Raw genomic sequence first — 15,078 nt, 5'->3', positions numbered from 1 at the left:
TAAATGGGGAACAGCTTTACATTTAGATGAATGGAAAATAATTGTCTCCCACTCTCTGGAAAATCTGTGGTTCTTCCAGTATTTTCTAGGAACCTAGGGGCAACTAGGATATTATGATAGGCCTTCATGTTCCCCGTCCTGTCTTCCCAGATAATCTCATTCACCAAACAGAAAACACACAGAATTTATGCAGGAAATGTGGACAAAACACATTAAACATTTATGCTATTTGTCACAATAAATACCAGGCAAAAATATTGCTCAATACATGTTCTGCTTTTGGCTAGTCTTTTCAATGTTTTACTTATGCTTCCCACCTATGTTAATCCTGGTGTAAGAGTTTGTTTAAATAAATGTTTCAGGTTACTGAAAATACCTTGGCTCATGTCCAAGTTCACATAAAAATGAGACTTTTTTGAACTGCATAAAAAACTGTATTCTCCCTCTCTAAGTGACATGATTTTGTATACCAAAGCAGAACAAGAAAATGTAGACAGCAAATTGTTTTAAAGAACAACTACCAGCTCCAATTCAAATCCCAAATAAATGACTGCATATAGTTGGAAAAAAACTTCTTCTACATGAAAACTGATTCTTCAATATTTGCTCACATAAGTAGACTTGTGCTCCAATTTATTTATTTTCTTTTAAATTTAAAAATCCTATTAAAAATCTATTTAAACATCTTATGAAGACATTTTTATACGCATTCTATTTTAATTCTGCTTCTTCTGTTCACATTGGTGAGTATGCAATATGACAGGCAGTCTCTGTTCAACATGACTACTCATGGAAGTGGTTAGATCAGTAGATCTGTGTTAGGGGTGGCACAAAATGTTTCTTTATGATACAGCTTCTCTTGGGTAAGGAAGAGTTATGTGAACATTAGCAATGACACACATCTTAGTGTCTCTGCAAGAGAAAACCTAATGGTTCATTCAATTGTATTGGATATGCAGCTAGTCTCTTTGTGAACTGCATCACATCCCGAAACAATAGTACAGGTGTAAAATGTGTTTATATTTTTAAAAATGTATCAGATACAATTTTTGTCTCTTGACAAATGGTTTAAACACCCAGTGTCTTAAAAACAGATTTCCTTGTTCTTATTGAAGGAAATTCAAGTTGTATATGACAGCTAATAATATTTGGGGAATAGAGTAATAATTATCATGGACTGATGCAAAGTATCAGAGCTAGAATTGAGTGCATTTAGAGAAAATAATTCTCTAAAAAGTTATTTGTAGAAGATTCCAACCCTAGTACAATGATCAAAAATTTGGTACTGTTGTGTCAAGGAGGTGATAACAGGAGGCAGGTAACAGCTTTCTCACATCTCCGTCTCCCTTGATAATGTTTGCAGTGGCTCATCATAGGTAACTGATGTTAATTTATTCAAGCACACCTGTACAAGGGCCGGAAGTCAGGTAACCAGACAAAAAGTATGCTTCTGCTTTTTCCATACCGCTACCCAGAGGCCCATATCTGCACAAATTTACTTCTGGAAACATCAGCAGGTTTTAATAAACCACCTACAGATGTCTTGCTCCATACAAATCAAGGAGTTTATGTTTTTAAATCTGGACTGATTTAACTTGCAATCAAATGGCATGATCACACTTGGCACCAATAGTTGCCTTATATTTATTTATAAGTCACCCTGAGCAGTTATTATTTTGTTTTAAAATTTATTCATGGGGCTCAATTACCATTCCCATCTTGTGGAACACACACACATGCACACACATGCATACGCATATGCATGCATGCTCAGTTTTTGAGAAAACTTAAACCTGAGTAATGAATAGTTCTACTTAACTAGCAGACAGACAAAATGAAAAGTTTTGGTTTGTTCCTCTGAACAGGTACACTGAGAATTAATTTATTTTCCATAGAAAATAAAAAGGAAAAAGGAAAACATAGTAGCCTATTGTTATTAATGTTGTGTCCTAGCTTAAAACTCTGATTTGAACTGATTTTAATAGTGTCAGTACTGAAGTGAAATGGGGATTTAGCATGCACTAAGTCTAATTGAGAAGATGGCTCTATTTCTCCTCAAGGAAAAAAAAAAAGTTTCTCAGCAAGACCTAAAGACCTAATGAAGGCCAAAGGTTCACCTGCCACCTGTTTCATCACTGGTTTTGACCACAAAATTCTTGGCTCTTATAGGTGAGAGACCAAAATGAAGCTAACCGGTCTAAGTTGCATCGTTCAGACCTTTACTTCTGAATGTGTTCTTCAACTCAGATGAAACCTTGGCATTGCTATGTCCTTTGGTCAGGAAATAATTCTTCCCTCCTCCTATCCACATATCTCATCCACAGTTCAGGATGTCAGTCCCTGAGCAGCTGTACCTCTGTGTTGACTTCAAGCATTAACCATACCTATATCTTTGTAAGGAAAACTCAGCGTGTGCTGGGATAAAACTCATAGAAGAGGCTGGAAAAGAGATGTCAGGGGAATCTGACTACTGTGGACACTGACCCTTTCTTCTCACTTGCAGGAAAGATCTTCTCTGTCTCCAGAGAGAATTCAATCCAGAAGGACAAATGGTCCAAATCAAGTGGTCAGTCCTCAAAGCAGTGTATCTTCTTCCCATCTCTTTTCCATTTAAAAAGTTACTTGAAAAGATATCTTTCCATTCAAAGGGAGGCTTATGACATTGTTTCTGACAAAATTTTTAATATGGTCGCTTTTCGTATTTACTCTCCATTGTCTTTTTGCAACAAGATAGCCTGAACATCATGCCGAAGAAAGGACATCTGAAGTAAATACAGGAACAGAAATGGATTAACAGCTATTCAGGAAGTGGATGTTGAAGTATGGAAGAGAAAGTGGTTTACTCAAGTCTAGTGCTTCTAGGTAAAGAAGTCAGAAAGACCACTCTGGGGAAAAGACCAAAAAATCTAGGTATTAAGGGTGATTTAATGAGTGATGTTACTTGAAACTCAGAAGAATGATGAAAATAGGAGCTTTTAAAAATATCTAGGCTAAAGAGAGCTTGACTATAGGAAAACAATACTGTTTAATTTTTAGAAGGGATAACAGAATTTCTGGGTCTTTGATAGTAAGGAAAAAAGTCTTACTTTTCTTTCCTTCCTCCTGAATTGAAAAAAAAGACAGGTGAAGTGGGACTCTAAAATCTTCTGGTGATCTTGACCATAATTTGCAAAGATTAGCACTGGTTAGGCAAAGATCTCAGAGGATATTCCAGCATTGCAGGCAGAAGGATATTTATGCAGGTGTTGACCTTGGCAGGAATGATGTAGGAATGATAAAGCTAGCACAAATTGCTACAGGATGCTTTCTGCAAAGGGAGGGTTTACAGCTCTGACATAGATAAAACCCCTCCCTCATCCAAGCAGCACTGCTTTTGCTCCTGATGTGATATGCTACCTCTGGTAACAAGGAGTCTGTATCACAACCCCTCCTTTCCAAAGCCCATTTTACAGTAGCTCCACCCACTGTCAACAATTTGGGGTTTTGTGTATGTACATGGCAGGGGGAATATTTGATTAACCTTTGATTAACTAGGGTTGCTTTGGAAAAGGACTTAAGCCAAATCAGATGCCTCTAAAGGAAACAAAAATAATCAGCCAATGTTATCTATCTCCACTTAAACTTGTATTTTATTATAGAACATAGCTAGAGTTGTGGGTTTTCGATATCAAACTAGTTGTAACAGAATTAATAATATAATTAATCTAATGATAATAATAAGCTTAATAAAATGACAAAAAGAAGATAAAAACTTCACAAGTTTGTAAGCTATGGAATAGCTAGAACTCTGATTTCATTACAGAGATAGTACTGAAAGTACTGAAAAAAAAAATTCATTTTCGTTTTCAAAGCAAAGACACTCCAGCTAATCAAAGATTATATGAGTGACTCATAACACAAACAGATCACAGAGACTTTTGTAATGAGTCCAAAATGGGATGCAAATCCATTTCAAATATTATCCAGGAGTTATTACTGTGTGTTGTGTACTGTTAGGTAGCTAACCCTTATTTTTCATACAGCAATTGTTAGCAAAACACTCCTGAGTTTTTAAATGAAATTGATTTAAATGTCTGGAAGAAGTTCTCACTTTGCAATCCTATTAATCTAATTATCTAGTTATCTTCTTGATGATCTCCATAATCTGAAAAGCTAAGAATTGCATATACTCTCTCTTGGAAAAAAATATTCTAAAGGATGATGATAGAAAAAACTAAAACAAATTTAATAATTTAATGGAAAAGTTTTGGGGGTAATTAAACAGTTTGCAAAAAACCCCCAAAGAAATAAATACAGCAAAGAAGCAAACAAACAAAAAATCACTCCCCCAACAAAAACAAAATTCAAAAAACCAACACCACAAAAAAAAAAAAAAAAAAAAAAAAAAAAAAGGAGAGAATATATTGATTCAACTTTTACTTCCTATTTTCCTATTTTTTTTAAACAAAACTGCCCTTTTTTGGACAGAGTATTAGAAAATGTTACTTAAATCTTTAATTTGCTTTCTTTGATGTGCTGTACATATGCTTTAATTTCTGCACATTTCTAGATGTTGCACTTCTAGATAAAAATGGATAGCCCAGGGAAGTTTTGTATATGTTTCTTGCTCAAATATCTAAAAGAATTATCCTGAACCATGAGAGAATTTCCTGGTTCTTTCAAGGCATTTCCTTTTGCAAACTAAAACTGACTACTGTTGCAAACCAAAACTGATAAACCAAAACTAAAAAATAGTAGGGCACACAAATTGTACCACACCTTTGAATTTTTTGAATTACAGAATCATTCTTGAATCTTTGGAATTAAAGAATATAATATGCAAAAAAATGTATTTTGTCCCAGGTGCAACACATAACTGAATCATATCCTGAATGTTACTAAGAGAATGATATAAGAAGATGGCCTTGTCCATTACACAGCTCAAAATGATATGCAAATAATAATTTTATCTTTAAATATGCAACCTGCAATTTAAGACACTAAATCAGTTTTTTATTTCATGCTTCTTTCAATAAGCTTAATAGTAATATCCTATGTATATCACAAAAAATTTCAAAATGTGCCCTATATGGAGGTTCTTGTCTTGGAAAAATTTTATGCATGTCGTCACAGTCACTCTTACACTCTCTAAATCTTTACTATGCTAACTTTATTACTACCCTGATCGTTCAAAGTATTACAGTTGAAATTTAATACACTGCATAACGTTCCACATCCTGAAGCTAATCAGCTCTTGCTTCACATGTTCAATTCAAAGCTGTTTTGTGTAGTATATGACTGATTTTTCATAATTCATTTAGGGAAACAGACTGACCAAAACAAATTCTTAATTAACAAAGATTATGATTTCAGGAACTGAAAGGGGTTTCACACATCTAAGATTAGCATAGATTATACCACTGATTCACATACTTCCCTTGTCAAATTCGAGACTCATGAAACTTATCAGCACACAGCAAGAAAATGAGTCTTAATTTAGATCTATCTGCTTTGTTTCTAGTAGTTTAACCTACTGAAATGCAAGCTTCCTAGATTGTCCTTCTTAGGTGTTTTGAACTTGTATTCTTATGTTTGTTCATATTTTTCTGTTTAGTGGATTTCATAAATGGTAAGAGAAGACCTGAGATATTTAGGGACTGTACTCTTCATCAAAACAGTGAATTTGGCTCCTCAGTATCCATAACACTGACTTGCTTTCATTTTGTAGGACAAGAAACATTCCCTTTCAAACCACATCAATTTCAATGAAAAAAATACAAAAGCAAATCAAGAGCTGTGTATGAAATGTTTAGATAGTTTTAATTTCCTTCCTGTGTCTGACAATTTTTTACAGCTTAATGAAAAAATATGAAACACAAGTAAAGGAAAAGAGGTGACACAATTTGACCATTACTCCATAAACCAGAGAGATTTTGTTATGTGACAGTATGATCATCAAATGAGAGAGTTTTTATCCACAAGTATGAAATACCTGTCTTATCCTATCACTTTGACAAATTCCATTTGTTTTACATTCTCCTCAGGAATCAAAAAGAACAGTCTATAAAAAAAACAACCAAAAACCCCCAAAACAAAACAAAACAAAAAAAAACGAACAAAAACAAAAACAAAAACAAAACAAAAAAAAATCCATTCTAAACCAAAGAGTTTATGGACCAGCTGCTTCTGTTTAAGCCCAACTGCTTTTGTATTGATGCAGCATAGCTCAGGCATGATGTCATCTGAAGGGCCAGGAGCATATACCCTAGTTGATCTTAAAAATATGTAGGGAAGCCTTTTATCTCTGAATGTGCATAATTTGCACTGGTGGAGAAGGCATTTGCTCACATGCAGAAAATAATAACGTAGACTAAATGACCATAGTGGATAGAGATGTATGTAGGTTCTACTAAAGAAACAGACAATAATTTTCTTAATTCTTAATATTTACTTGTTTTCACTACAACATAGCATCTAGTTTTAAAACTTAAACATAGTAAAGAACAACCTTCTAATGCTTCCTGTTTGCTTTTGTATGAGCCTATGAGGATGGAAATAATTCCAGTCCTTTATTACTTATCTCCATCTTTTCATTCAACCACCCATCCACCTTTGCCCTCCTTTCTAGTTCTATGGTTTGATATGCATGCAATGGAGATATTTGTATTGTATATAATTTACTATACACTTAATAGAAGATTTTCTTGTTTTAAATGTTATAGGAAGAATAAAATAAATTTAATGAGAATAAATTTAATGAGGGCTGTAGCTTATAAACAGAAGTACAATACACATGTTCACAAGAATTTAGAAAGTATAATGCCATTTACTATCTAGCCAGTCACTTAAGAGGATGGCCCAATATATACCATTCTGAATGCCAAGGAACAATGAAAATCTTAAAGTGATAAATCTCTTTCAATGTCATGGGAACACAATTGTCACTTGTCATTACTGTACATCTCTCTATTTCTTCATACAGCCTAAACTGCCTATTCTTCCATAATTCAATGCATTTAATAATGCAGAAAATCAATTAATATTTACTGACCTGTCTCTGCTTCTTCGTGATGGGAACGCAGCGTTACAGCCAGCCACTGTGCAGACATGCATCTCTTTTAAATGAACATTTCGGTAGTGAAGCTTCACACTGTAGGAACTCTTGAAACTTTTCTTGCAAACATAGCAGATCTTGGGGTCTGGGCTGGAGCACATTTCACCTTCTGGGGAGAACTTCTGAGGGCTGCTGTAGTTGAATGTAGAAGCAAAACTTTCATGAAGAGCAGCCATACTGGCACTGCCTCCATTGTACAGTCCATATTGGCTCATATAGAACATATCATATGTAGGGTCTGTATACTCTTCCTTCACCTTAATGACATCCTGGTTGGAAGAGTCATTGTGGTTTTCATCTGGTCGGTCACTGTGCATCATAGATTTTTCACCAGGTTCATGAAGGCGATCATCGCCTTCCAAGGATTCTTCACACAATTTGGGCTCTGATGACTCTGACTCATTTTCATAGTCTCTCTCATGCTCCTGGTCTTCTGATGTCATGCTGTCTGCCCTTCTTATGTCTGGTCTGGACATACATCTACTTCTGTCACTTTTGGAAAAGTCTTTAACAGACAGGCCTGGGCTCATTTCCTCCTGAGAATGGCAGTGATTGTCATGACCAATGTCATTCACCATCGTGCTCCTGTCATTCACCTCTTCATCTTCATCATCAAACTCATCAGCAGTGTCAATAACTTCCTTTTCAATTTTAACTGGCATGCTTGACTTCCTTGGCTTCTTCTTGGGAGCAAGGTCTGCACTGGGCTCTGGGGTGGGCATTAACACTGAAGGTACCGATGACTCTGAAGGAGGAGGAGGATGCTGCTCCATGCCACTCACAGCTGGTATTATGGGACTGGTTGGGAGTGAGGTTGGAGGACTCACCATCTCTCCAGGAGTAAGTAAATTTCTGTAAAAAGGAGGAACAGGTTGGACAGTCTTTAAAGCTGGGAAGACCAGCTGACTGGGAAGAGGGTTCTGTAGTACTGGGTCTAGAGGGGGAGTGGTAAACCCCATCGGTGGACGCCCAGGGCTTGTTAAAGTTAGGTTGGATTTTGTACTTGCTATAACAGGAGTGGCAGCACCTGATGTAGCACGAATTAGATCTTTGTCACGGTTATTCCTTAGCATAGGCATGTGGAGGCGGGGATTTGGGTTAGCACTGTGGCGATTGCGGCTTCTGAGAGAGCTGAAGACCATATTGCAGCCTTCAATAGTGCATCGATGCTTGATTTTCAGGTGCACAGCATTGTAGTGGATTTTAAGAGTACCTTTGTCATAGAAAGTTTTGCCACATGCATTGCAAAACACTCTTCCTTTCCTGGAGGCTGACCCCATTCTCCTCATTCTGTGAATTCGGAATGAGCTTTTTGTGTGTTCTGTTTTCGATAAATCATTGACTGGCGTAGGTGTTTGAACAGGAGAGACACAGGCTGGCTCAGTTTTGGGCTCCACATTTGTGATGCTGGTCAAAGCATTCCTGCTGGATGCTTGCTCATTCTTGAAAGGTGTAGGGGAAACTTCAGATTCACTGCTCTCATTATATTCATTTTGGGTTGTAAGGCTTGGTTCACGGAGCCTCATTGCTGGCTGTTCCAGCAGGAGACCATTTGGAGGCAGCCCCAGCAGTGGAGCAGAGACTGGATTTATGTACTGGAATGGAAGCAGGAATGCAAGGCTATTTGGGATGTTTTCAAAATGATGAATGCTGGAAGGGTTGCTATTCTCCAGGTGAGCAAGGAGACTTGGGCTCCTGGTGCGATTATTGCTTTCAATAAAAGTCCTTATATCTGAATCTGTCTTTGAAGATGGCACAGCCACAGCCTGCCCTTCTTTTTCTTGAATTGCCATCAGCTCCACGATAGATTTCGTTTCTCCAAATCTCAGGAACTGCTGAAGGGTAATGATCTCTTCTTCCCTGGACATGATGGCCCAGCGGTCCAGCACCTTGCCTGCAGCATCCTAGAAGCCATATCAAAGAAACAACAAAGACAAAACACAAAGAAAAGCTTATTGATTCTGCATAATTATTGAAGAAGGTGCTCTGCTGCCTGAACATGAAACACTAAGCTCAAAAAACAAGATGCAAACAGTGTTAATAGAACTTGACCAAACAACACAAACTTTCCATCCATGCAAATACTGTAATTAGAGTCACAGTTAGAAAACCAGATTGAGCTTACTAGTGTCAGAGTACACAAAATGTAGACGCTGTGACTCTGTGATCCAAGATGCTTTCATTTTAACAACAGTGATCTCTGTAGAATGCTACTGTTTAGAATACATTGGTAAAACATGTTGCTGTGCACACCACTGTAAAATACAAAAATTTGTACCTTAATCACTATTAAATGGTAACACTATTAGAAAAAGCTAAATAAATACAATTGATATATTTGTTCCTTAAATACAAGCAGATAGAAGACTGAAACCATTTATAGGCCATTTCATAAGAAACTTTGATTCAAGGCAAAATGTCTTGAAAAGAGCACATAACACGTGTACCTTAATCGCTTTTCCTGGACTATTACTGGCAATTGATTGATTGTAAGCTTGCAATGTTGGTATAGTTTAGACTTGAGAGATTACTTTTTTTGTAGCCTTTTTATAAATGACAGTTAAAAATATGTAAAAAAGTAAGGATCTGATGAATGTAGATAGCATAAATGTGTAAAAATGTTGTGTCTTAATATTGCCTTCTGATAGCAAGGGAAAAATCCAGAGAGAATACACATCAGTAATCACAAGACTATCTGTTGTTAAATATACATTAAAAAGCATTTCACACTTTCATTTTTGCTAGTAAGCATGAGATTTGCCTGAAGGTAGGACTTAAAAATTCTGCAATGTAATGTCAGGCAATCCATTCAAGAGAGTATTGATAAAAACATATTAAAATACTTATATAATGAATACATCATTTTATTGGCATCTTTCCTTTTGGGCAAATGCTGGACATAAAATTAGCACAGTAACTATAACCAACAAGAAATATGGAAGGCCATCAAACCAGAATTATTCCAATGCTTCCTCATGCAATAGACAGTTTGAAAGCCTTACAAGACACACCACCTCTGCCTCTGATATTTTCACATCTGCCTCTGATATTTTCACATCTTGAATCTCAAGTTCAGAACCTTACCTGAAGACTTTGGATTACACACTGCTGCAAAAATCATTAACTCTTGTTCTATTATGAAGTCTAAAATACCTTTCTTCCCCTCCAGCCCCTTTACCCCCTGGATTTATTTTTAAAATTTATTAAATTAATTAATTATTTTCGGTCTTCAGATGATTGATACTTCTTTTTCCTCACATTTCCTAGAGTACAAAAAATTATAATTTGCAATGTCAAATAATAAAGCTTGTGTTTAATTAATTAGAGTGGGTTTTATTATTTCAGTTTGAAAATGTTCAGTTCACCTCTCTGGGTATAAAGTTAATGCTGAAGATTAATGCCACGTATGTTTCAGTTCCTTAGAAACAACTACAAAATCTTTATAAATGCTCCACATATGAACTATTACAATCAAACCCTGAAACACAGTGAAACCCTCAACAGCAATTAACTTGAAAAATCTTACCCAGTTAACCCAGATGGAAAGCCCCAAAACCCATCTATGTTTAGAAAATGTTCATTCTGTATTTATGCTGATGAATGAGACATCATGATGCAGATGCTGGTTTTGGTTTGCCGCATTATGGGGAAATGTGTTCACCTTTGAACACCCCTAAGCACAGTGGACGTGTCTGATTTCTATACCCTTACAGTTCTTGATGTAGCAGTATTTTACAGGCAGTCAGAAATCATCTGGAACATCAACTATCTAACAGAAATCATCCAGAACATCAAATATCACCCCCACCAAGAAAAATAAGTGAGACAAAACCAAACCTAAATGAGATGAGGGGTGGGAAGAAAAAAACCACAAAAGCCATTAAAAAAAATTAAAGGACAGGTTCATATTTTAAAGCTCCAAAATTATATTTGTTTTTTCCTACCCAAATAACTTTAGCTACTCTCCCCTTGGGTAAGATCTAAAGTTTCTTACACCTACTTCATCAACTTCCAGCCAACCATAGCAGTTCAACATATGGGTAATTCCTAGATGAAACTGCAAAACCAGATTTGAATCAGATTTTGATCTCCAGGTCTTTGCTGTCATATCTGACCTTATCTATCTGCACACATTTCCCATCCCAAATCACAAATATTAATTCTTTCTAACTGTAATTCCCATAGTTTAAAGATGGAAATAACATTGTCTAATTTACACTGCTTTCCTGTATTGAATTAGGATTCCTGTCTGCAGCCAGCTGCAGGCTGCTTTGTAATGTACTACTGCCTCATTTTATGTTTTTGTTTTCATTTGTAAATCAAGCTTATATAACAGATGGATGCTTTACAAAAACCGATATATACGTAATTAAAATTTAATCACAGCTAGCACAAGAATAACTCATGAGAATAGTAGGTAGAGATCCTGTAACAGACTCCCACATATAAGGGGAAGGTGGTGTCACACAGTCCGTCCCTGATGGCAGCACAGCCAGCTCTCTGCATACACAGAACAGGCAGGCAAGCCTATAAATTCAGGGGTTCCCTTTCAGGGAATTACTCACATCTTATCTGAGCAAAGCTGGCACTTAGCTACATGAGTTACCTCTTGATGAGACACCACCACTCCTTGTTTCACTTTGTTTAAGAATTTACAATGAGGAGCACGGGACCTTCAGCAGCTGCTAAGTTCCACTGATCAGAGAAACTGGCAGTTAAGGATGTGATTGTCATGGAGTTACCCTTGCTGTCATAGAAAAAGCAGGGAACCAGAAAGTTGCTCTTAAATACTCCTTGTCTACTCCTACTACCTTTATCAAGCTTTATCTTTTTAATTTTCAGCAAGAAGTTTTCTGGCCTTTTTTGCCCAACAAAAACAGACAGAAATATGCAGATGCCTATATTTCATAAAACTCTCACTGCTTATGGATACTGTCTAGCATATGCTTCAATATTTACACAGTGAAAACTTTCCATAAATCATTGTAAGCATGTATTATGCAAAACTAGATAAAGAGTGAATAGGAATGTCATTTTTTGATAAAACTTAAAATTAACAAAAAAATCTAACCATTATCCCATTTGAATTTAGCTATAACTAGCTAGGGATCTTTCTATATATGGTAATACTTGATTAGAGGTTCAAGTCCTTTCTTACATGTAATCGATTTCTTGTTTCTTACAATCTCTCATGCTAAATTTTCTCCCCGAAGCCATTAAAGCATATCAACATTTAAATACTTCATGACAAAAGGTTCCAATTTATATTACTTTTTTCAGCTAACAACTGATTAAGCCAAGCCTCCAGTGACAATGTGTACAAGGAAGTCAGTGAGTACAGAGATACCACTGCATGCATACATCTCTAAGCCAGGCAGGAGACAAGTAAACCCAATCTGTACAGCATATGCTTATGTTCTTCCTACTTTGTCCAAAAAGCCTTGCTTTGATTTTTAATTTAACAAATTTTATTTTGGTTTATTTATTTATTTATTAAATTTTATTTTTACTGTGTGGATCTCTTTCTCACCATTTCAGTTGGAGAAAATCTTTTAATCTTTAAACTATATTAAACTGACCTCCAAGGATCCAAGGCATAACACATAACCTTTTCTAACTCTAATCACACACTCAAGCCTATTATTTGAATAAACAGATCCACATATACACATATGACATTAGATCTGTAAAGTAATGTCATGGTTTATCATCCTGAAACTGCCTCCTGAATTTTGCTGACTGTATGTTAGGAAGAAAGGTGTGTGCCAGGATGTGTAAGGGTACATCTTGTCTTAAACTTCTAGGACTGGAAGAATATATGGTGGGATCAGGACGATTATCTTGAATAAAACAAACTACAAGAAAGTATGGACACAAAGATCACTCTAATTTTTAGGGGCTTAACTGGGGAGGGTTGCGAAGGTGAGTCTTCATTTCCTGAAGGCCTTCAGCCTTTAAATCTTTCAATTGAGCTTTAAAACCTCCCAGTTTAAAAACTGCATGTTTAGAAAATAAGGGCAGTCTACATGTGCATACACCATAAACATACACTGTAAACATATTATGAAATCAGTTGTTTAAAATACTCATTTTGTGTGAGAAGCTCCCACGACTGCTGTGACTGCATTACAGGCAGAAATTTTATATGTTTACACACAGAGGAACACATTAGTATACATATACAACACTGACATTTTGCAGTTCTGTGGTATCTTACTGATTCACTTCTTAGGATGGGAAAAATGTATATATACACCTGACTGGATACACAGTGAGAGATGCCCATACAAGGCTGAGATTAATAGAAAGGTTAAAAACTAGATTGCTTCTAAAACTAGCTTTATGTTCTGGGAGACACTCAAGGATTATTTTCAGGCACTATTGTGATAACTTCTGAGAAACATTTGAAGTTATACAGAAAAAAGAAATAATTGCTAGGCTGCATATTTTAGTACGTTTTCATATGCACCTAAACAGTGGGTTTTGATGCAAGTTTCCTTGTTACAAAATATTGCATAGATACATGTTTGATTAAATAATTAGGCTAGCTCAGGGTATATCACAAATTTTTCTTTGACAAGCTATTCTTAAGGAGATGTATATTTTCTAGCTGATCTCAAAGAAACATTTTGAATGCAGCTGTAACAGTTGAAAAGCAGACTGAAATATATTAATTTGGTCATACTATAATTGCACAGCATGGTTTTAATTAGGGTGTAGACGAAAAAAAATCTACATTTGTTTATAATAAAGAAAAGCCTTCATAATTTCCATGATTTAGGGTTTGCTGTTTTTTGTTTGGCTGAATTTCCCAGAAGCATCTCTTTGCTTCGCAATTAAATTTCAAGCTGCTACACTCTGGGTAGTCCTACCACTCCTGGGGTAAAAGTTACCAAAACTGTGCAGCTCCACACCAACTCACATTAGTACAGATGGGACAATATGCAACACCTCTAACTCATTTTGGCTAACTCCCACTGATCTCAGCAGGACCAAAGTAAGCCCTCTATCTAGTTTTCCACATAAATATACACTCACACATGCAATCAGATATTCATTTTCTTGATAGGAGTTTTTACCATGCTGAATTTCCCTCACCTTTGCTCCTGTAAACATGAAGAAAAGATGTGTATACGTGCTCACTGTGATTTTACATGTGCAACTAATATGAGATTTAACACACTAAGTCTGCAAAGAGGCATGATTGAAATTTTTTTCCCCTCAGCTGTCACTTCTCATCCACCTCCCACCAGCCTCCCTTCACTAACAGAAACCATATGAAAAAATGAATGTTCAAGTGTCAGCGGTCCTTTCCTTGAGTTATACTGCTGCAGCAGGAACAAACATTGCAGCACTACTGAGTTCTCAGTCAATAATGGAAATCTTTATATTTGACTTCACTGCAGCCTCCACTCTGCTAGAACTGATAGATATTCTTCCCTTCTGGCACCCCTTTTCTCTTCTCACTTGTTTGCCTTGCCCCAAGGCACAGGGTAGGCATCAGGATACCTGCATGCTACAGGAGAAGAGAAGGTGGCTGTCTCTCCCCGAAGTTTCACTAAGAATGGCACTGGCAGTGTGTGTTCAGAAGAAGAGTAGCATGAAGGAGACTTTATTTACTTACATACATACACAGACATATAGGTATACATATACATACATATACATATATATATATATATATATATATATATATATATTATATATATATATATACACACACCCGGTTTGTAACAGTACTTGCTCTGGTTCCTCTTTCTTGGCCACATCTCTTTATCCATTCAGCAGCAAAACATTTTGTGTTTTCATCAAAAGGACCCCCAAAGACCTTTGCAAACTTTATGAACTGATATTGTAGACACTGGGGCAAATCTGGCTGCACTTTAGATCAAGAATAATTGCACCATAAACCTGGAGTAATTCCACGGACCACGCTGGAAAGTAATTTTGACCTAACTTAGCCTTGAAACAGTATGTGGAGCCAA

At 36.2% G+C, this 15,078-nt stretch overlaps 1 protein-coding gene across 1 annotated transcript in view; it reads right to left on the bottom strand.

Moving 5' to 3' along the window:
- BNC2 (basonuclin 2) overlaps nucleotides 1-15,078 on the bottom strand; it is a 230,626-nt gene that overhangs the window by 14,601 nt on the left and 200,947 nt on the right. The window contains exon 4 of the mRNA XM_053932013.1: nucleotides 7,031-8,997. Coding sequence (XP_053787988.1) covers nucleotides 7,031-8,997 — 1,967 coding nt within the window. The remainder of the gene's footprint in view (nucleotides 1-7,030; nucleotides 8,998-15,078) is intronic.

This window comes from Vidua chalybeata, chromosome Z (assembly GCF_026979565.1).
Source record: "Vidua chalybeata isolate OUT-0048 chromosome Z, bVidCha1 merged haplotype, whole genome shotgun sequence".
Taxonomy (NCBI): domain Eukaryota; kingdom Metazoa; phylum Chordata; class Aves; order Passeriformes; family Viduidae; genus Vidua; species Vidua chalybeata.
The sequence above is the reverse complement of the archived record's forward strand: the minus strand, read 5'-3'. Positions and strand labels throughout refer to the sequence as shown.